The sequence below is a fragment of the Schistocerca piceifrons genome, chromosome 7 (assembly GCF_021461385.2).
Source record: "Schistocerca piceifrons isolate TAMUIC-IGC-003096 chromosome 7, iqSchPice1.1, whole genome shotgun sequence".
NCBI classification, from domain to species: Eukaryota; Metazoa; Arthropoda; class Insecta; order Orthoptera; family Acrididae; genus Schistocerca; species Schistocerca piceifrons.
The window spans coordinates 355,742,408-355,764,290 of record NC_060144.1 but is presented as its reverse complement, the minus strand read 5'-3'; the positions used below and the strand labels follow the sequence as shown (position 1 = coordinate 355,764,290).

At 40.3% G+C, this 21,883-nt stretch overlaps 1 protein-coding gene across 1 annotated transcript in view; it reads left to right on the top strand.

Moving 5' to 3' along the window:
* The window catches only part of LOC124804899 (mitotic spindle assembly checkpoint protein MAD1), a 104,396-nt gene that overhangs the window by 27,125 nt on the left and 55,388 nt on the right, over window positions 1–21,883 (top strand). Inside the window, 3 exon segments of the mRNA XM_047265272.1 lie at window positions 613–780; window positions 9,964–10,170; window positions 10,265–10,395. Coding sequence (XP_047121228.1) covers window positions 613–780; window positions 9,964–10,170; window positions 10,265–10,395 — 506 coding nt within the window.

Sequence of the window (21,883 nt, the reverse complement as noted above, 5' to 3'; positions counted from 1 at the left end):
TCCACCCTTCTAACTTTGATGTTCCTGTAATCCAGTAGTCACACACTTCACACGTAGCCGGCTCAACCAACTTGGCATCGGGAAAACTAGTAGTTGGAAAATATTTAATAAGACAAGACAAAAATGGTATTGTGTACAACAGATTGAGGATGTTGAAGTAGAGATGAAAAGATTAGCACAACATAGGCCAGAATGAAATTAACCAATGGATGGAAGACTGACAACAAGAAGGGACGTAAATGATGTAGAATTACACAGTGACAAAATTGAAATCCAGTAACATAAAATGATCTAGAATGTGCACTGTTGATTCAGCAGCATCAACACGGTTGTAAGTAAAGAGAAGTATATTTGTTGCTTGTCATGATGGAATAGTATGAATACCACTACTACATATTTCAGAGTTTCTACATACCCTGCATGGTGTAAATTCTTGTTAGTGTTAACGAAACAATATTCATCCTGATATTAGTCTTTGAAATTGCTGTTTGTGACTGAAAATGGATTTTTCTACACACTGTTTTTGTAGGGGATTTCTTTATTGATTATTTGATGTATTTTTTCAGTTGTCTTCGAAATAATACCAATTCCCTCTACAACAATTTGTTTTAGATTCTAGAACTGGAAAATCACCTTGAAGCCATTCGAATGCGGGAAGAAGAAGCCATGGAAGAGTACTCAGAATATAAAAAGAGCATGAATACTAAGGTGAATAATTTAGAGAGAAGTAATAATTCACTGAAGAGTGAAAACAAAGAACTAAAGGATAAGATACAAGAGGTAAGTTCAGTGGTGTATCATGACTAATTAGAGAATAGGAAAATAAAAGAAGTTATTAAAAAATACTCGCAGCTCTTCAGTATTTAGGAGAATCGCCTGGTGTATCTTTTGGCAGTGGATAGTGAGGTGGTGGGAGGAATGAGAAACCACATTACATAAAATGCAGGAATTTGTTAACCCCATTAGTCAGACACAAGGCAGCAGAATGTCCAGTATGTAAAAATATTGTCATTTGCAAAGGCATATGTGACTTTTCTTTTCAGTTTTTTGCTTATACATACAATTGTACATGGGAATTACAATGATAGAAAATTTCTACATATTTTGTAAGAAATTCCTCAAATTTAGCATTAGCTTATTTCATGAGAATATCATGGAATTGAATAAGGTAAATCACATAAAGATCACGAATGCATAATAATATCTTGTCTGCCTGAACACTACACAACCACTGGGATAAGGAAGTTAAGCGTAAGTTATTATATAGTAGAATATTAATTTTGTAGAGTAAATATAGAAAAGGAGTTATTACCACTTATATAAAGGCAGGTCAGCAATTTAGGAAAATTGAAATAAGTAAAATTTGCAAATATCAGGACACAGAAGCAAGCACTTGTGACAGTATATAGATACTTCCTGCAAGACTTTGATTGTGAGGCATCCTGATTATTTTTTATGCTATCTGTCAGACCAGATGAGCAAATAATGACTGTGGTGATTCAGTTGTAGATTTTCTAAAGTAATGTGAGAGAAAAAATACCTGGAAACTTGGTTTGAATCATACAGTTTAAGTATAATTAATTGCTTCAGTGCAAAAGATTTTAAATGTACCTGAGAAAAGATAGACAGAGCCCAATTTACAGGCAGGAAAAATCATTGTTGCCGGCCGGTGTGGCCGAGCAGTTCTAGGTGCTTCAGTCTGGAACCGGTGACCGCTATGGTCGCAGGTTCGAATCCTGCCTCGGGCATGGATGTGTGTGATGTCCTTAGGTTAGTTAGGTTTAAGTAGTTCTAAGTTCTAAGGGACTGATGACCTCAGATGTTGAGTCCCAGAGTGCTCAGAGCCATTTGAACCAAAAATCATTGTCACATATAATGTATTCCATGTAAACTTGTGTCATTATTGAAAAATAGCTTTCCTAGTAAACAAATCGGAAAGGACAGTAATAAGGCATGCAAAAAACACTGATAAGTAATGAGATTAGAGTATTTTGGGAATGGAAAAGGGAAGTTTATATGTTTACAACATCAAGTAAAGATCTTTCATTAGTTGTATATTACAAAAATTACTTCATGTTACTAAGAAAATTTATTAACAAGTTTGTAAGTATACATATTATACGCTGATCATCGGAACATTATGACCTCCTACCTTTATTATTATTATTATTTTGAGGTCTTCTTCACTACAGAGGATTTTCTCCAACATAATAATTTACTCGGAAATTACTATACAAGGAATAAACATTCTTTAACTATATTTTCAAAATATTCTTCCAGGTGTTTCGAACTTGTCTCCTCTTCCTCTGCACCCATTTGCCTCATTGTGTGCTGTACATTTTGGAGCCAGATGTTCATAGGTCATCATCTTCTTCTTCTCCCCTCTGGTTCCCACTCCAGTATCAATTTTGATATTCTGGCTTCCTCCATTCATCGTACATGCTCGCAACACTGTAATTTCTTCCTATCCATCACGTTATATACTCTTTCTTTTATTTCCATTCTCCTTATTATTTCAGTGTTCCTTATCTTCTCTTTCCTGGAGATTCTTGCCAATCTTCTCCAGAAGTCCATCTCATACCTACTATCGATATAAACCCGTCCAGGCAACAGCAGCATCACCTGGCGAGGAATGACTGCTAGTCACACACATGTATGGTGCACATAGTATCAGTGAGCTTGTTGTCCGTGTGTAGAATGAGGAAGGTGTTATATCCTAGCCAGTAATGCCACCCGAGCCCGCTGCCAAAAGGTTGGCAGCATCAAAGTCCGGACGCCGTCCGCATAAGCAGCGCCAGCGAGACAGGAAATCGCCGCAAGTCTGCGCGCGCCATCGCTGGCTTCTGGGTTCTTAAGCGGTGGAGTCGCGAGCGCTAGGACAGTTCTGTATTCGCCGCTCAGTTGTATACTCGCCACCGAATTGTGTACTTGCTAGTCAGTTGTGTGTTCATCGCGGCAGAGTTGTTGTTTGTTGTCAGCCGACGCTGACCTAGCCGCTCCGACTCGAACTAGACAGATCTCTGTAGACACGGAGTTCACTATTGTGTTTCTGTATCTTCGTCAATAAAGATAAGTACCGACTTTTATTTAATCAGAGTGTTTGGGTTTTCATCTTTCTGTTTACTGTTCCAGCGGACCGGTCGGCCCGCTATTAAAAGTGTGGCGGTGGCTTCGTAAGCCGTTTCTACAGCGAATTGTTGGTCGCTACGAACACCGCCACAAAAGAAGGTATACGATCTATGTGGGTTTGAGCGAGGGCAGATTGTAATGGCTCGGCACAAGCATTTTGGACTTGTTGGTTGTTCAAGCAGTGCTGTAGTGAGTGTCTTCAACTCGTGACAAAACCAAGGTGAAACCACATTGTGGGGTTAGGCGGCTAACCCTCATTACAGATGTCAAACGTTGTAGGCTGGGCAGATGGTTAAAACAGGACAGGTGACAAACTGTTATGGAACTAACATCAGACTTTAGTGTTGAGCAGAATACAAGTGGTTCTGAACACAAAGTGCACTGAAAACTCCTGAAGATGGACCTCCACAGCCGATGACCCGTGTGTGTGTCATTGTTAATGCCATGACATCGTCATCTATGATTGAAATGGGCGTGTGACCATCGGCACTAGACATTGGCACAGTGGCAGAACATTGCATGGTGTTCTACGGGAACAGCTCCTTGACACCTATACTACGGGATGGAGACAAGCTGACAGTGGCTCCATTATGCTCTGGGGGACAGTTACGTGGGCATCCATGGGTCCAGTGGAGCTTGTGCAAGGCACTGTGATGGCCGAGGACTATCGTACACTGGTTGCAGTCCACATATGCCCCTTCGTGACGATCCTGTTTCCTGATGGCAGTGGCATTTTTCAGCAATATAGTGCACCAGGAGTGAAATGATGGAGTGGTTTGAGGAACACAGTGGCAAATTTCAGTTGATGTGCTGCCCCACCAATTCACCAGATCTGAACTTGATCGAATACAACTGGGATATGATTGAAAGTGGCATCAGAGCTCATGCCCCCCCCCCCCCCCCCCGGAATTTATGGTAATTAGGTGAATTGTGTGTGCAGATATGGTGCCAAGTCCCTCCAGCGACCTACCAAGGCCTCATTGCTTCCATGCCACGACACTTCACTGCTTTTATGCATGTCAGGGTGGGGACATTAGGTAAGCTGTCATGATGTTCTGGCTGGTCAGTGTATCTGAACAATATTACGTAAAGATAGATTGCTACTCGCCATGGAGATGACACATTGAGTTGCAGACAGGCACAATGAAAAGACACCCCCCCCCCCCCCCCACACACACACATATTCACACAAGCAAGCACATTTCCTACACACTACTGCTATCTCTGACCAGAATGTGTGTTGTGTCAAATAGAAGCAGCAGTCCGGACTGGGGTGGGGAAGGGGGAGGGGAGACGTCAGTGCTGCACAAGTCAGCACTGGCTGGTGGAGCATGCAAAAACCAGAGTTGACGGGACGAGGCAGCCAGGTACAGGCATCGGGAGGCCATGGACGAGGATGGGTGGGAAACGTAGAGCAGAAAAGGAGAGGAGCAGAGATGGAGAAAAGACTGGTGTGTGCATTGGTATAGGGTGGCATACAGCGATGGTGAGATGATATGAATTGCGAACAGGTGATCAGAGGGGGTAGAAACTGCTCGGTGGAGGGTTTGGAGATGGAAGGTTACCGTTGGTTGATGCCAGTATGATTTCGGGAGCAGAGGAAGTGTTGTACGGATAATCTCTGTCTGCATGGTTCAGAAAAGGCGGTAGTGGAGGGGGGGGGGGGGGGGGGGTGGGGGGGAGGATCCAGGTGGCCCAGATTGTGAAGCAGCATGTTGTGTTAAGCTGCATGTTGTACCACAGGATGTTCCACGTTGCTCTCGGCCACAGTTTGGCAGTGGCCATTCATCCTGGTGGATAGGTGGTTAGTAGTCATACCAATATAAAGCACTCCGTCTTCAGGCCGCAAGTGGCCCATCAGGACCATCCGACCACCGTGTCATCCTCAGTTGAGGATGCGGATAGGAGGGGCGTGTGGTCAGCACAGTGCTCTCCCGGTCGTTATGATGGTTTTCTTTGACCGGAGCCGCTACTATTTGGTCAAGTAGCTCCTCAATTGGCATCATGAGGCTTAGTGCACCCCGAAATACCAATATAAAAAGCTGTTTAACGATTACAGCAGAGCTAGTATACAACACGACAGCTTTCAAAGGTGGCCTGGCCTCCAAAAAGCTCAGTCTGTATCTGAAATTAATAATTTAGATAACAGAAATGAATCTATGAAGATAGAAGCTGAAGAAATTAATTAAAACTTATGCCATGGCTGGGACTTTAACCGAGGTCTCCAGCTGACTAGGCAGATATGTTAGCCATTACAACACCGTAGCAGTATAGGTAACACAGCTGCAGCTGCACGGAGTACCCTGGGAGGGAGGGAGGGGGGGGGGGGGGGGGGGGGGGTGAGGAGGCAGACATGAAATGGAAAGTGTCAGAGAGAGTATGTTGTTAAAGATAGTATAAAGGTAGGCAGCATGTCCATACTTAGTATAAGGACAGAATATAAAGGGAAGAGGGATAGAGGAAGAAAAACAGAAGTGAAATGAATATTGCAATGACAAACTTAAAAGGGGACATGAAAGAAAAAAACACAGAGAGAGAGAGAGAGAGAGAGAGAGAGAGAGAGAGAGAGAAAGGTGGTGTGGGAAGGGATGAGGAAGATAAGGAGGAACAAAGAAAATGATTCAGTAAATAAATAAAATATATAATAATCTACCTACTCTCTTGTTTGTTTTTGTTATCTATTTAATTACATCTTATCTATTTACTCGGTCATTTTCTTCGTTCCTTCTTGTCTCCATTCCCAGCGTCCCCCCCCCCCCCCCCCCTTCCCAAATCTAGCTTTGCTTTTTCCATGTTCCTTTTTGAGTTTTTCATTGCACTATCCATTTCACTTTTGTCTTCCTCTGTCCATCTTTATTTTATACTCTGTCCTTTATTATCTTTGGCTAGCACAGTGTTTACCAATATACTGTCTTTGACAATCTACTTCTCTGACACTTCCACCCAAATATTTGCTCCCTCTTATTCTCACAGTTGCGACCCCCCCCCTCATTCTAATGACACGAGTGACTGGATCCTCCTTTCTTCTAAACTACCTCAACCTATCCCTGTTTCCTCCATGGGTAAGGAAATAATAGTTCTGCAGGTTTGGGTTAGTTTTCTTCAGTTACAAATGTGTGCCTTGACAATATTGTAATTTCACCACCAGAAGATAACACACCTTGCTTATTTTCATGCAGCAATATCATATAGAGTGATATGGTAACATAACACAGTGGCAGAGAGGATCAATCATGTTTGGATGTGGTCACGATTACAAAAAGAATGAAGTTGTGCGATTCGTTGGTGTATCAAAGCAGGCAGTTAAACATGTTTACAAAGAACACTGTACCACATGTGGCCATGTAACATAGTGTTAGAACATTGGTCATAAAAATAAAATCCTAAGCCAGAGGGACCACAGACAATCGTCATGACTTGTCAGTGGCAGTCTGTTCAAATCCGACAGAAATTACTGCTATCAGGTTATGCAGATCAGTTTCAGCTAATTTCGTGAACACGTGTGGATGCAATGAACTTTTGGAGTTGGGTACCTCACTAAAGGTCATTGCTAACAGTGGCGCTATAGCTGGACTTTTTCAGTGGGCCATACAGCACACAAACTGGACAGTAACAGACTGATTGTGCATAATGTGATCCTACTAGTTGCAATTTTGCCTTTTCTCAAATAATGCAGTGCATAAAGTGCACCATGGGTCTAAGGCCGGTATTACACTATCAAATTTCTTTGTCAAAGATTTTATCAAAGATGTGATCAAATATTCCGTCAAATATATTTGACAAAGATCTTTGACGTAGTGCTAGAAGGGGTATTACACTGTCATCATATTTCTTTGTCAAAGATTTTATCAAAGATGTGATCAAATATTCCGTCAAATATATTTGACAAAGATCTTTGACGTAGTGCTAGAAGGGGTATTACACTGTCATCATATTTTTCGTCAAAGTTCAAGATGGCTGACAAGTGACAACAACAACTTGTTATTAACCGCAGCAGTTGCATGTACCACAATTGCACTGTGTGCATATGCAGAAGTGAAGCAGGGAAAAAAAAGGAAACATAGCTGGGTGAAGCCGTGGGTTTTACGACGACACAATAAAAGTATTCAACAAAACTTGTTATGTGAGCTTATAGTGAAGGACGTCAAGTCGCACATCAATTACTTAAGAAGGGATAAGCATACATTTCTGTATGTGCTCAATGAAGTGTATCCTCATATCACAAAGCAAAATATTCACTTAAGAACTCCTACATCTGCAGAAGACAGGCTCACTGTAACACTCCGATTCCTTGCTACAGGAGAGGGTTAGGTTAGGTTAGGTCAGGTCTCCAATCTTCGTAATCTATTTTTGTATGCAGCGTGCCTCATGTTGTAAAGTGCCTATCAGCTTCATACATCTCTATTAATTTTGTAGTTGTTAGCACACACCAATTGTATTTACCCGCAATGTTTATAAAAACACTACAGACGACAGAATGCAGTGATGCTAGCGCTCCATGTGGTAACATGTCACATCGCAGTGAACAGAAGACAAGCGACTTCTTTGATCAAATCTACAGCGAGGCCCTAGATTTGATCAAATATTGGATGACATTTGACAAAGTTCCCTATTACACCATCAAATATCTTTGACAAAGACATTGGACAAAGAAATTTGACAAAGAAATTTGATAGTGTAATACCGGCCTAATGAGCGGTTTAACCCATGAGGATGCAGTTCAAGCCAGATGTGGTTTAGTAATGTTTTGTGGGTGCTTTTTGTACTATGTCTTGGGCCCAGTCATTTAGTTTACTGTTAATGTAAACCGTGCTGTTTATTTTACCATCTTGGTGACAAAGTTTTGCCCTTTCTTCTGTATTTACATAACGAGTATTGTAAGGTCGTCTCCCCCCCCCCCCCCCCCTATTATTTTAGTAATTTCTTTTACTTCATCCTAGGAAAAGTTGTCTGTTTCATGTTAGGCAGTCAGGGCAGTCAGGGCAGTCAGACTAAACTTTAATACAACAGTTTAAAGAAGAATCTTATGCCTGAGGAACCTGTGCCTAACTAATCAGCCTTGACCATGTAATAAATTCCTGGACTGATGGACACTAAGGCACCTTAACGCTTCTCATATAGCCAGCTAAATTATCCAATCCTAATCCTGTGGAAAAGTCTGAGACAGTTTGAAATAGTAGAGGAAATGTTGCCATCATCATCCCTATAGTTTGGTAGCTGTGTGGGATCTGACAATCTTCAGCTGGTTCGGGTGTATGTGAAGAAATTTTTAGGCTGTATTCATCATAACATTAATACAATTACAAAACAGTTATGCATTATTGGTGCGATTGCTTGTAGGGGTGACTAATTTTTTTGTCCGACATCTTATTTTCTCTCATGAAATTTGTCATGAATAATCAATAGTTCATGGGGAATAATGACAGACATAATTACAGTATTAGAAGATAAATTATGTTCATTGTTCTTCATTTAATTTCACTTATATCAGTCAAGCATTTCAAATCCTTAAGTAAGTGATCATTCAATGTCAATAATGATTACATATGGTTTCATATAGAAACTTTCAGCTTATGTAGTGCAAAGGTGTTACATATGTACTCAAGTTACTAAACTAAATATTGTGTGGTATTCTGCAATCTCATCTGTAAATGGTCAAGATGCAGCCATTTCCAGATACAAATTAAGTTACTAATTCTGTTACCTGGCTCTATCCCAATCATTACAATATATTGTGCAAAGCTATCGCTGATCCTGTATTTAACTAGTGTTATACCTGTATCAGAACAACAAAGTGAGTGGCAGCTAATTGTTTACATGACAGTTAGTGTAGCAACAACCAACCAGAGAATGAGCCTGATCCCACTTTCTATACTGTCCACCATTGTCACAACGCTCTTCTACCATGGGGCAGTTGTCCAATCAGTTGCATACAATGCTTGCAGCTGGTAGTGCAACAGTTGTGATTTGTTTTTATTGTTTGCATTGCTTCTCTCCACAGCTTATTTATTTTACATGACAGAATGTTCTTAACTAGCTGTCACAGTGGACAGAAAAGTGATAAGTAGTATTACCTCCCTCTGTAGCAAACAGTCAGTGCGAATGTATCCAGAATGGAATTGCCCAGCTGTTGCTGCCACAGCCATAGCTTTTGTGCAGATAAATGTGAATCGACGACTTGTTCCTTTACTCTTATCAGATATTAAAAAAATTTAAGTAATTTGAGAAGTCCAGAAAATTATTATTTGGTAACTCACCAAACTACTTACAACATACGTTCACATGTCTGTCTGTTTAGAGCAGCAGAACATATGGTAAGTGTAATGTTTGATGGTTAATATCTTGAAGCATATCTTATTTCAATCTCCCGTGTTCACTATTGTAAAATTATTTATGATGTAGTGTTATCCTTGCACAAAAATTGTGTTAGGGGTTGTAGGCTTCAGCCATTCTTATTTAGATTTTCATTACTGGATGTGAATGATGGAATTGTTCTTTAAAGACCACAGCCAATTTCTTCTAGCACCTCACTCGATCAAACTACTGTTCTGAAGGTGGTGATCTTGACGTAGGTGGAGTATCTGTAATCTTTCTTCTGTTTGTCCAAAACGATAATGCTGTAAGGGGAAGCTTATCACATGTGCAATGCAGTTTCATACACACTGTTGTGTATATATTTTTCATTATAAATGTAATGGTTAGATGCTAAAGAATTGTTCTCTGCACTGATACATTATTATTGTTCTCAATGTATTATATTAAGAAACAGTATTTTTGTAAAGTTTAATGCCCAAACAACCTATCATGAAAGTGATACATGTGTATTGTTCACAGTTTGAATTTGATGTACAAGCCAATATTAAAGCTAATGAGCGACAAATGATGCAGCTGAAACATGAACTGAAAAATACAAAACAGCAAATTGCTGATATGTCAGAGAGAAATACCAGTTTAGAGGAGAAACTGCAAGAGTTCAAAAATATGCAAAATAAACTAAAAAATGCAGAAGATAATTTGCAGCTTGCTAATAGTAAAATAAAGGTACTGTTGCAGTTGTTCTGTTAATACATATACCAACAAGATCCATCTATTTTTGGGTTTAATCATCCAGTTAATTTATGGACTTCAATTTTAGGATTTACAAAGGGAGCAGGAATCATATCAAGAGACACTAGCATATGCAAAGTCTCAAGAACAGAAACTACTTGCATTTCCAAGCTTAGAGAAAGAAGCTGCCTCGTTAAAGGAGGAAAACAAGCGACTGAGGTAGGTTGTCATTGTAAGATCATTGTTGCTTCTATTTTAAGGAAACTGTATGTAATGACATTACATGATGTGCGATTTGCAGTTTAGAAGCAGCTGATTTGTGGCAGTACCATTCCTAGTATCTTATTTAGGCACAATTATCCGCAGTTGTGTAAGTGTCTATTTGAAGCAATTGTGCAACCTCTTGTACCTCCATCTCCTTTAGTGGAGTCTAATCTCAGTGAAAACTTACATGTATTTTTAAGTTGTATTTTGTTGTTCTCTTGTGTAAGGTTTGCTTTCAGGAAATTGTAAATGTATAGGCTTACTTGTTTCATTGCTACACTGCAACCATTATATGAATGAGATCAGTGCCCTGGTTAAAAGGTTAGTATTTGTCACTAAAAGTTAAATGAGGAAGCTTGCATGCTCTTTATAGGTGGAGGTACTTTCATGCCAGCAAATAAAACAGACAGAAATGCTAATAGCTTTTAGCTCTCCTCAAAAAACTGCTCATGAGAATTGACTATTTAAAAATTATCTACAACTGTGAGGCAATAAGTACCACGTTCAGCAGTGTATGAACAACTTTCTCTTTGAGTATTGACATTTTGTGCTAATCATTTATCGAAAATTCTTCCATTTTTACTCATTATGAACTTTATCTCCCCTTTTTTTCATGTTTTAAAGAAATTGTCCTTTGTTGTGTTCAGTTTCTTTCAAAAAGTACAGAAATAACTGCAGATATCTTTATCATGTGTCTGTTTTATGGATTTTAAAAATAAATATTACAATCTGCATGCTGTCAAAAGCAGTTAAATGTTGTATCTACACACAGATGAAAATATTTTCAGGAATATTCATAATTTCGTTACAGTCTCAAACAATCTAAATTTGTGTGCAACAGTACAGAAACCTGTACTATACATAGATGAGTTTCTGTACCTAATTTAATTTGTAAATATGGTATCCTGCCTATGCGTCGAATATGGGGTGCCTAGGAAACCTGCTTTCTCGGATCGCTAGACAATAGTTCAAGCAAATCATATTAATGAAATATATTACAAAAGGAAATGATTGCAATTCTTAACTTTGTGAATTACCGATGTGTCACAAGCGAAGCGTGACAGACAAAATAAGAAAGCTCTTCATTATAGAAAATGCTACATAGTAGAAGTGAAATGACTAGTCTTGATGCTGTTCTTGAACTCACTGGTGTAGTACTCACAGAACTGGGCTGCAGCCAGGTGTCGCGGCATTTATGTCCTTTTTGTGTAGAGGGTGCTGCCGTTGCGTTGCCGTGCTGCCGTTGCGTTATTGTCCTGCAGAGGGGTCGGACAGCGTGCAATTGGCTGACATCATCTCACAGCCCTCTCTGCTCTAACGTTCCCACCTGGTGTGCTGGCACTTGACTTTACACCGGAACAGTAACCACATTTACATTCTCCATGATGTGTAGAATTAATTTCCATCGACAGATAAATACAGTCTCAAGAAGAAATTGCTCAGAAGTATAACATACTAGTGTGAATGCATTGTAACACAAATATGAATTCTCACTAATGGAAAACATTTCAATATTTTATGTAGATTTAGAAAAGAAACTTTTTTTTATAGTAATTGTTGCTACATCACTTCTGTCTACTTCTAGGTCGCTGTTGTTGGTACTTAATTTTTAGGTGTTAACAATTGAAGAAACACAACCGTTATTGTAAAAACAGTTTTGTACAGTTCTGCAACATTATTCTTGCTGCAGTAGGATCAAAAGGAATAGCTCCTTTGAGATCACATTTGTAAAATAATTGCTCTTAGCCATGAAATGTCAGGTAATTCAAAATGATTCCTTGGAGAATTTTATACATATTCTACATGATTATTTGGCATATGTCCAGATTTGATACAACTGGGAGCAGTGTAGTTTGATTATGTGTGTTAGGGATTTATAGATACAAGCAGTTGTGTCAAGTTCTAAAAGTAAAGGGTCAGTTTTATGTGTTGTGAAACACAATTTCAAGCAAAGAAACACAGAATTGGAGGTCAGAATATGAACAAAAAATTCAGCCACTATGAAAAAAAGTGTCCATTAATAAGAATACTTTCAACAGAATAGTGTCACAGTAGTTGTAAGATTATACCATGTGGGAATTTGGGAATTTAACTATGACTTTTCTGTCAGTTTTTTATATAACCATTGAAAATTCTGATTGCGGTAAAACTAATGGAGTGAATAAACACAACCACTATTCAACGCATGGTGGTGACAACATAAAGCAGACAGGCATTAAAACAAAATGTTGGAGATCATAACTCAGCATTCAGACAAGCATTCTTCTTGCACACATGTGCTTGCAGCTACATTCTCCTCTCACTACAGCTTGACTAAACCTGTCCATGGCCATTTGAAATTAAAAAAAATGTCAATGATTGTGCCTTCACAGAGATAAGTTCTGGTATCGGTTCAGTGGTTTCATTCAGAAATATATTCCCATATGGTGCTACATGTGCAGTAAGTTCAGGCACTTCTCAGAAATCGTATATCCTACAATGCTTTGCGATATTATAAACCTTGATACACTCAAATACTCTGTTTGATAAGTCTGTGTAAACTATATGCAGTTCTTATTGCCCCTCTGTTTTTCCTTGTCACTGTTCATTGTCTTAACTCATAAAGTAGAAGTTTCAGCCTCTCTCATAAATCTTTCCAGTTCTTCAGCATATGCTCTGTCGTTTATTTATTTATAAGTTTCACACTGTTCTACAGATTCATTTCTTAATCCTTCAGTTAGGCTGTACATCTTCCTTTCAGACATCTCATGCAAGCCATTCTGATTTTTTGGGGGGGGGACCTCTAGTGTATATGTCACAGTGGAAGTGGAAGATTAGGGAAGGCAAACCTTCCCTAATGGATGTATACCATCACTAAAGTGATCAGTGACAGTGTACCATAAAGCGAAAAAAAATGTATGCACTAGTGAAGGTGAACCATCACTGTACTCAGCTAGGTAACGTGAACATAGCATATTATCCACTAGTGAAGGTGTACCACCACTGCTCTTGGGTCATTAATGGTGTGTCCAACAATGTTACCACGCATCAGCATGAATGTAATTGTCATCAGCTGATTATTATGTTATACAGCAGTGTAGTTATGGTTGTCAGTAGTGCAGTTACGGTTTACAGTAGTGCAGCTGTGGTTGACAGTACTGCAGTTACAGTTCACATCAGTGCAGCTGTGGTTGAATCAGTGAAGTTCTACAAACATCTTAGAGTGGAACGGGGAAATCTCAGTTATAATTCTGTCTTCATGGACAGAGAAAAGTAAGAGTCACTTATCAGCAAGGCTAAATCACTAAAACCTGGACAAAAGAGGAACGGCAACAACTACAAGTTTTTGAAGAGATAGGAAGCAAAACGAGGATAATGGAATGTAGTCGAATTAAGTCAGGTGATGTTGAGGATATTAGATTAGGAAATGAGACACTTAAAGTAGTAAAGGAGTTTTGCTATTTGTGGAGCAAAATAACTGATGATAGTCGAAGTAGAGAGGACTGGCAATGGCAAGGAAAGCGTTTCTGAAGAAGAGAAATTTGTTAACATCGAGTATAGATTTAAGTGTCAGGAAGTCATTTCTGAAAGTATTCGTATGGAGTGTAGCCATGTATGGAAGTGAAACATGGACGATAAATAGTTTGGACAAGAAGAGAATAGAAGCTTTCGAAATGTGGTGCTACAGAAGAATGCTGAAGATAAGGTGGGTAGATCACATAACTAATGAGGAAGTATTGAATACGATTGGGGAGAAGAGAAGTTTGTGGCACAACTTGACCAGAAGAAGGGATCGGTTGGTAGGACATGTTCTGAGGCATCAAGGGATCACCTATTTAGTATTGGAGGGCATCGTGGAGGGTAAAAATCGTAGGGGGAGACCAAGAGATGAATACACTAAGCAGATTCAGAAGGGTGTAGGTTGCAGTAGGTACTGGGAGGTGAAGAAGCTTGCACAGGATAGAGTAGCATGGAGAGCTGCATCAAACCAGTCTCAGGACTGAAGACCACAACAACAACAACAACAACAGGAAGTGCTGGAAGTGAATGGAGTAACCAAATTAATACAACCTGTAACTGAAGCAAGTAATATTAAATACAATGTTTATGATGAAGAACTGTATGATATTCTGCTTGAAGGTCATGTAATGACTGCCCATGGTGGACGCGACCGAATGATAAAATGCTTGAAGTCAAAGTTCTGTAATATAGCATACAGAGATGTCTAAATTTATATCAGTTTGTGTGAGCCTTGTTTACAAAACCAAAAAGGTGAGAACAAAGGAATAGTAGTGAAACCAGTGCTGTTCAAGGAGCTAAATTCCAGATGTCAAGTTGATCTCATTTACTTCCAATTGCAACCAGATGCAGATTACAAATTTGTAATGGTTTATCAGGACCACCTCACTAAATTCGTTGTTCTCAGGCCACTGAAGTTCAAAACTCTCTTAAGGTAGCCAAATAGTGGCATATTGGTTACAGGCGGACTTTGTTTTTCAAAGCATAGTCTTCCTGCAGCCAGGCTGCTGCTGCGTGGCTCCTTCCTTGGGTTGTAGCTACAGGGTGAGTGATGCACAATACATGGGCCTAGCCCTCTTTGCCTATCCTCACCTGCGGTCTTCCCCCCTTCACGTGGGCCCACTGATTTTGCCAAGTGGAAGACCACACTGGGGGCCTGGGTGGAGTTACCAGCCCTTCCTCGCATTATACCCTTTCTTAGTTGGGGGCAGTTAAGTAGATAACAGAGATATGCGATAACATTATTGATATTTTTACATTGTTAGGCGCTCCCTCAGTATATTGCAGTCTGACAGTGGTAGAGAGTTCATTAACAAAATAATGAGCAGCTCATCTGAACTATGGCTCAATTTTAAGATTGACCACAGTAAACCTAGACACAGTCAGAGCCAAGGTAGTGTAGAGTGAGCAAATCAAGACGTAGAAAATATGCTAACTACGTGGATGCAGGAGCACAACACTGTGGAGTGGAGCCATGCATTAAGATTTGGGCAGCGAATGAAGAATGGCACTGTACATTTTGGAATTAAAAGATCTCTGTACAAAGCGATTACAAATTTATAATGGTTTATCAGGACCACCTCACTAAATTTGTCGGCTGCCCTCCTAAACATGGTTTGTCTTAAACAAGTGTATATCGTGGAGCATTGATGAATGTTCACTCTGAGGGTGACTGTGAAAATAGAATTAATCAAGTGAGTGTTAGCAGTGAGACAGGGATGAAACATTGCAGGATAATGATCATAGTAAATCTTCATTGCAAGAGGGTAACATTTCAACAGTAACAGAGGTTGAGAACACAGAGAAAGTATTCCTAACAATAATGACTACTGCCTGACTGATTTAGATGATTCAACTTTGCTATTAAAAACCACAGAAATGAAGCGTACAAGTGCTTAAAATAACAAGTGCAAAGAACGTGGCAGTGTTCAGATTGCTGCTTTCCAACAGTGGGAAGTTCCAGTTCCTGACATTGATAGAGGAAGAGGAGATGCTAGGTCAATCTTAGGTGTCATCCTCAAGACAACGGTCTATGGCTTCTACCGAATTGGGATGAGAGATGGTGTTCTGAGCAAACTAAATGCACGGTAATAAATTGTTTGTTTTTAAATAATTATGAAAGGGACGATACGATATGCCACTGAAGCTATAACTACAACATTTCGCTTTAGTTCCCAGTTCAGTACTTGCTCTCTAAGAATAATCTCAATGGAGGAAGTTCCAGCAGAGAAAACTATTGCCCTGAGGACAGTCGATGGGAAGTGGCCAGGGATTCTTCAAATGCAACTGCCAGCAAAAATGCCAGACTCTAGGATGCTTTTGCAAAAACAAAAATGTGTTGTACAACTCAAAGTGCCATGGTGCACATCCTTGCTGCAATAAATGAATTTTACATAATATGACTATGTTTTCAAGCTATAGGTGATAAATGCAACTTTCAAAGTACGACTGTTTTGTTATTACAGCCATGGTTCACATTCCTTACCTCTTGACAGTGAAAGTATACATTCACTAGTGATAGTGCACTATCCCTAGTCAATGTGTTGTGTGAGAGAACTTGAATCAGTAATCCACTTTCACTAAATGGACCAGTGAAGGTGCACTATCACTGGTGATGGTATACTTTCCCTGAAACTTCCACTTCCACTGTAACATATATAATACATTTTTCATGTCAGTTGAACCATTTTGGTTACAAGTACTTTGATAAGTGTTACTGCCAAATTAAATCTTTCAGTTAACCTGTGAAGTGTCCATGGCTCATGCTGACAATAGACTCCCTGCCCCCTGGACAGTCACCATCATACACCAGAATGCTTTTGAGAAGAGTAGAAGTGACCTGTTAGTGGGTGGAGCAGAGAGGACAGACAGGATGTGAGGTGGTAATGGAAAATAACATCACGCAATTTGCTAAGAGGAAGAATGCTTGCTGTGAATGCCCTTTAGCGTCTGCACATACTGTGACAAATGGGTAGACAATCACAGGATATCTATTCTTAACTGCCGACATGGAGTTCGCCCAAGGAAGGAATTCCACCCACAATAAAATCTATATGTGGTCATCCAGCCATGATAATTGTGGCTGGCACAACATGTTTAACAATGATGCTGAACAACAGTTTGATTGGCCAGAAGAGAAACATAAACTAACCAGTTGAGCTCTTGGCCATGTTCAGAACCATGCCTCTGGAGAACACAAAGCGATCACCTTGAAGGGGTCACTTAATGGCGGATACTGGAAAGAGGGGACTTGTCATCGAGACAGTGCTGCCTGTTACTTATGCACTGCCAGGAAATATGCCAGCCAATCACAGCACTTCTACCTGCTGCTGTCACAGTGCTGACCTGCAGCATGTCTTACACCACACCAATAGCAGCCAGATCACTGTGTGGTAAAATGCACTACAGATCTCATTTATGTCTGCCTGCCAGTTCCATTTGACTCATAGCAATCACAATTTGAACACCCTGCTAATGACCCTGAGATTCTTGTAATTGATAATGGGCAAATCGTTATTTCCTTTTTCTTGAGTAAAAGTAACTTGTAAATTGGATTTGAATAACTGTGGTCCAAAGAGATTTATTTATGACTAATCTCCCTAAATTCTTGTTGCTGGCACTCCTAATCATTATTACTTTGATTTAAAATGCAAATCCTGTGCAGAAGTGCAGTTTAATAATATACGATAAAATTTTTTATCACCATAAGGTCAAGCTTGCATTGCATTTTTGCTTTACTAGCTGCCCCAATTTCAGCAGTCATCTCCTCAGAAAAAAGTTAATAAATAAATAAAATAATAAAAAAGATGTTTACTTTGAATTTCAGTGTACACCTGCTTGTATAAACATATATTTTTGAGAATTTTTGGCTGTTACAAGTGTAGTGCATAACATAAGCTATCTGAGTAACAGCATCTGAAAATCCCTACATTCTGGGAATTGACCACTACACATCAAGAGAGGTTGACCCACCACAATAAGAAGAGGCATGGGAATTATTGTGTTGTCAGTAGAGAAGCTGTAACAACAGAATGGATCAGTCAGGAGAGCTCATGACTTCAGATGTGGACTAGTCATTGGATGTCACGTGTGTAACAAATCAATCAGTGACATTTACTCTCTTCTAAAGCAGCCCTGATCAACTAATGGTGATGTGATTTTGAAGTGGGAACACAAAGGAAGAACCATAGCTTCATCAATACTGACTTCATATACTGATGAACAGGGATCATCGAGCATTGCAGAGGGTGGTTGTAAAAAATCACATGAAATTTGCGGAAGGGCCACTCATGAATTCCAAGATGCTACCAGCAGTCCAGCTCATATGATGACTGTGTAGGGAGTTAAAAAGAATGGGGTACCGTGCTCAAGGAGCTCCTCATGTGCCAAACATATTTGTACTCAGTACTAAGCAATGTTTGAGGTGATGCAAGATGTGATGCCACTGGACAGTGGATAATTGAAAATGAGTGATTTGGAGTGATGATTCATGCTACATCAAGTTGCAATCTGATGGAAGGGTAAGGCTTTGGAAAATATTTGGAAAATGTTACAAATGTTACCTGCCGTCATGTGTAATGCCAATAGAGAAGTGTAAAGGAGGGGGTGTTATAGTATTGGCTGATTTTTCTGGATAGGATGTGGTCCCCTTATTGTGCTTAAGAAAATGCGAAAAGCAGGAGTATGTGAACACATTTTATGGCACTGGAACAGCAGAGGAACAGTTTGAAGACGGCTATATCAGTAAGACAAAGTACCCTGCCGTAAAGTAACATCTGTTAGGCAATGATTTGTGAACAATAACATTCCTGAGTTGGATTGGCTTGTCCAGAGTCTCAAACAAAACCCAATGGAATACCTTTGGGATGAACTAGAAAGTCCACTTCACTCCAAACCGCAGCGTCCAACATCACCTTCATCCAATATCACTACCTTCTCTGATTCCGGCTCTTGAGGAAGAATGGGCTTCCATTCCTGTACAGACATTCAGACACCTCACTGAAAATCTCCCCACCAGAGTTCAAGCCATCGTAAAGGCAAATGGTGAACACACTCCATATCAGTTCCACTAATAGGTGTCAGGACACTTTTTGAAGTATCTGCACTAGCAGAATAGAAATGCAGAAAACACAAATCTGAAAACAATTTATTGGACTCACCAAAACGAAACAATTATACAATTTCCAAAAGAACAACCAACTCGATCTTTACTGCGGGTTGACACAAATACAAAATAACAAACAATAATAATAGAAAAGACCTGACTCTTCATGGGGAGCGAACACAATAAACAATTCTACAATGTCAAGAGGTTCGTTGACTATACCAAGTCCATCTACAAGAGATCAGCCAGCTAGAAGAGGCGTTGGACCTTGGCTGCCGGGGCGGCAGCTCTGTATCCTTCCAAGCGCTGCATCAAACTCCCTTTTGCCAGCAGTGCACCACCTTATAAAGCCTGTTGGCAGATGTATCTGCCAGAACTATTTGCAATCACGTGCCTGATGTATCAAAGTAGTTTCTGGGCTAGCTGCGACCTCTGGTGAAGCTGTTCTGCAGGCTCTGCGAACGGGTAGTGGACCCTGGTGGCCATTGGTGAAGACCTTGTGTTGGGTTGTGGCCACTGCTAAGTATTTGTGTTTACAAAACAGATGACGTAGGTTTTCCTTGTGAATATACGCCTCCTGATGCAGGCATCCCATGTTGGCTGGACATGGAGTGGGATACCGATGCAGTAGGCACTACAATGTCCGAAGTAGGCGCCCCCAGCGCTTTTGATCAGATAGGATATTTTGTAATAAATCAGTGTTTGATTTAAAGTTGTAGCACACATTATAACTATTGTATCATATCAGATTTAGTTTTCCCTTTCAACAGAATTGTATATTGTCTGCATTTATCATAAATTATTAATCTTTAAAAAGTTTCAACCTTTTTTTTTTTCCCCCCCCCCTCCAGAAATCTTGTTCTACGTGTTTACTTCTTCAGTTCTTATATAGAAACTGTAGTAATACCTTTAGGTTAACAGATCCAGAAATTAAAAGATAATCAGCAGGTCTGTTTTAAAGTTGTTTGTTTACTCTTGTGCAAAACATGGCACCAGCCATAATGCAGCCCAACAGTGGGTATTGTTCTCAAACATGGGACGAGGTAGTTGATATTCATAAGCTGCTGTGAATGAGTTTGTTTAGAAGGCTCCTGAGATTTGTATGCCTTTGGTGCCTCAAGTACTGTCCTCTCCTGTGAATCCTGTCTCCTGTGAATCCTGTCTCCTGTACAGCATCTACCAGTACCTGCCCACTTGACTGTGAGTGGCATGCCAGTGGTAGGTTTAGGCATCCTTCACAGGTCAGACAGGGACCAGGGAGAACTCACAGTGTTACACCCATCCCCTTAACCATAAGTTCAAGGTGCTGTCTTCCACCGAAACTGAAAGTGAGCCAATGAGGCTCATTTCATCCGTTGGAAAAGGTACTATGTGTAGTCTGTCAAGGCAAGGCACGGCACATGCACTGATGTTGAGAAAGAGCTGAAATCACTAAAATCAAACAAAGCTACAGGTCCTGGTGGGCGCTTTATCAGATACTATACTGAATGAGCCCCTCTTTTAACTGATCCCCTGAACAAAAAATCATGCCCAGTAGTTGGAAGAAAGTGCAGTTCACACCCATCTACAAGAGTAGCAGAACTGGTCTACAAGACTATCATCCAATATTGAGAATGAATGCAGGAAACAATCCGCCAGGTTGTGGCTGTGCCATGTCTCCGTAATATCCTTTCTTCCCGGAGTTCTAGTCCTGTAAGTTACACAGGAGAAGTTCTGTTAAGTCCGGATGGTAGGAGATGATACACTGACAGAAGTGCAGCTGTCAAGATGGGTCATGAATTCTTCTCGGGTAGCTCAGTTGGTAGAGCACTTGCCTGTGAAAGGTGAATGTCCCAGGTTCAAGTCCCAGTACAGCATGTTGTTTTAATCTGTCATTAAGTTTCATACCATACAATATTCTTGACATCCATTGACTGAAGAATCTTAGGACATGTTCTGAGCTCAAATATATTGAGATAAACTGAACAGAATGACCTTCTCCATGCCAACCAGCATGGATTCTGAGAACAATGATTATATGAAACCCAACTCTCTTTTTTTTCTCACGATATCCTGAAAGCTGTGGATCCAGCAAGTCAGGTGGGTGCTGTACTTCCCGATTTCCAAAAAGCATTTGACTCAGTGCCATACCTACACTTACTATTGATAGTATGACCATATGTATGGGTATTGAGTAATATTTGTGACTGGATTGACATTTTCTTGTTAGGGAGAACACAGCATGTCAGGTGTAGAAGTAACTAAATGTGTTCCCAGGGAAGTGTGCTGGGACTAATTGCTCATGCTATACACTGAAGAGCCAAAGAAACTGGTACCCCTGGTTAGTATCTTGTAGGGCCCCCGTGAGCATGCAGAAGTGCTGCAACACAACGTAGCATGGATTTAGTAATGTCTGAAGTAGTGCTGGAGGGAACTGATGCCATGAATCCTGCAGGGTGTGGAGATCTTTTCTGAACAGCACATTGCAAGGCACCCCAGATATGCTCAATAATGTTCATGTCTGGGGAGTTTAGTGGCCAGCGGACGTGTGTAAACTAAGAAGAGTGTCAGTGGAACCACTCTGTAGTAATTCTGGGCGTGTGGGGTGTCGCATTGTCCTGCTGCAGTTGCCCAAGTCCTTCGGAATGTGCAATGGACATGAATGGATGCAGGTGATCAGACAGGATGCTTACATTTGTGTCACCTGTCAGTCATGTCTAGACGTATGGGGTCTCATATCACTGCAGCTGCACTCACCCCACACCATTACAGAGCCTCCACCAGCTTGGTGACATGCAGGGTCCATGGATTCATGAGGTTGTCTCCATAACCATACATGTCCATCTGCTCGATATAATTTGA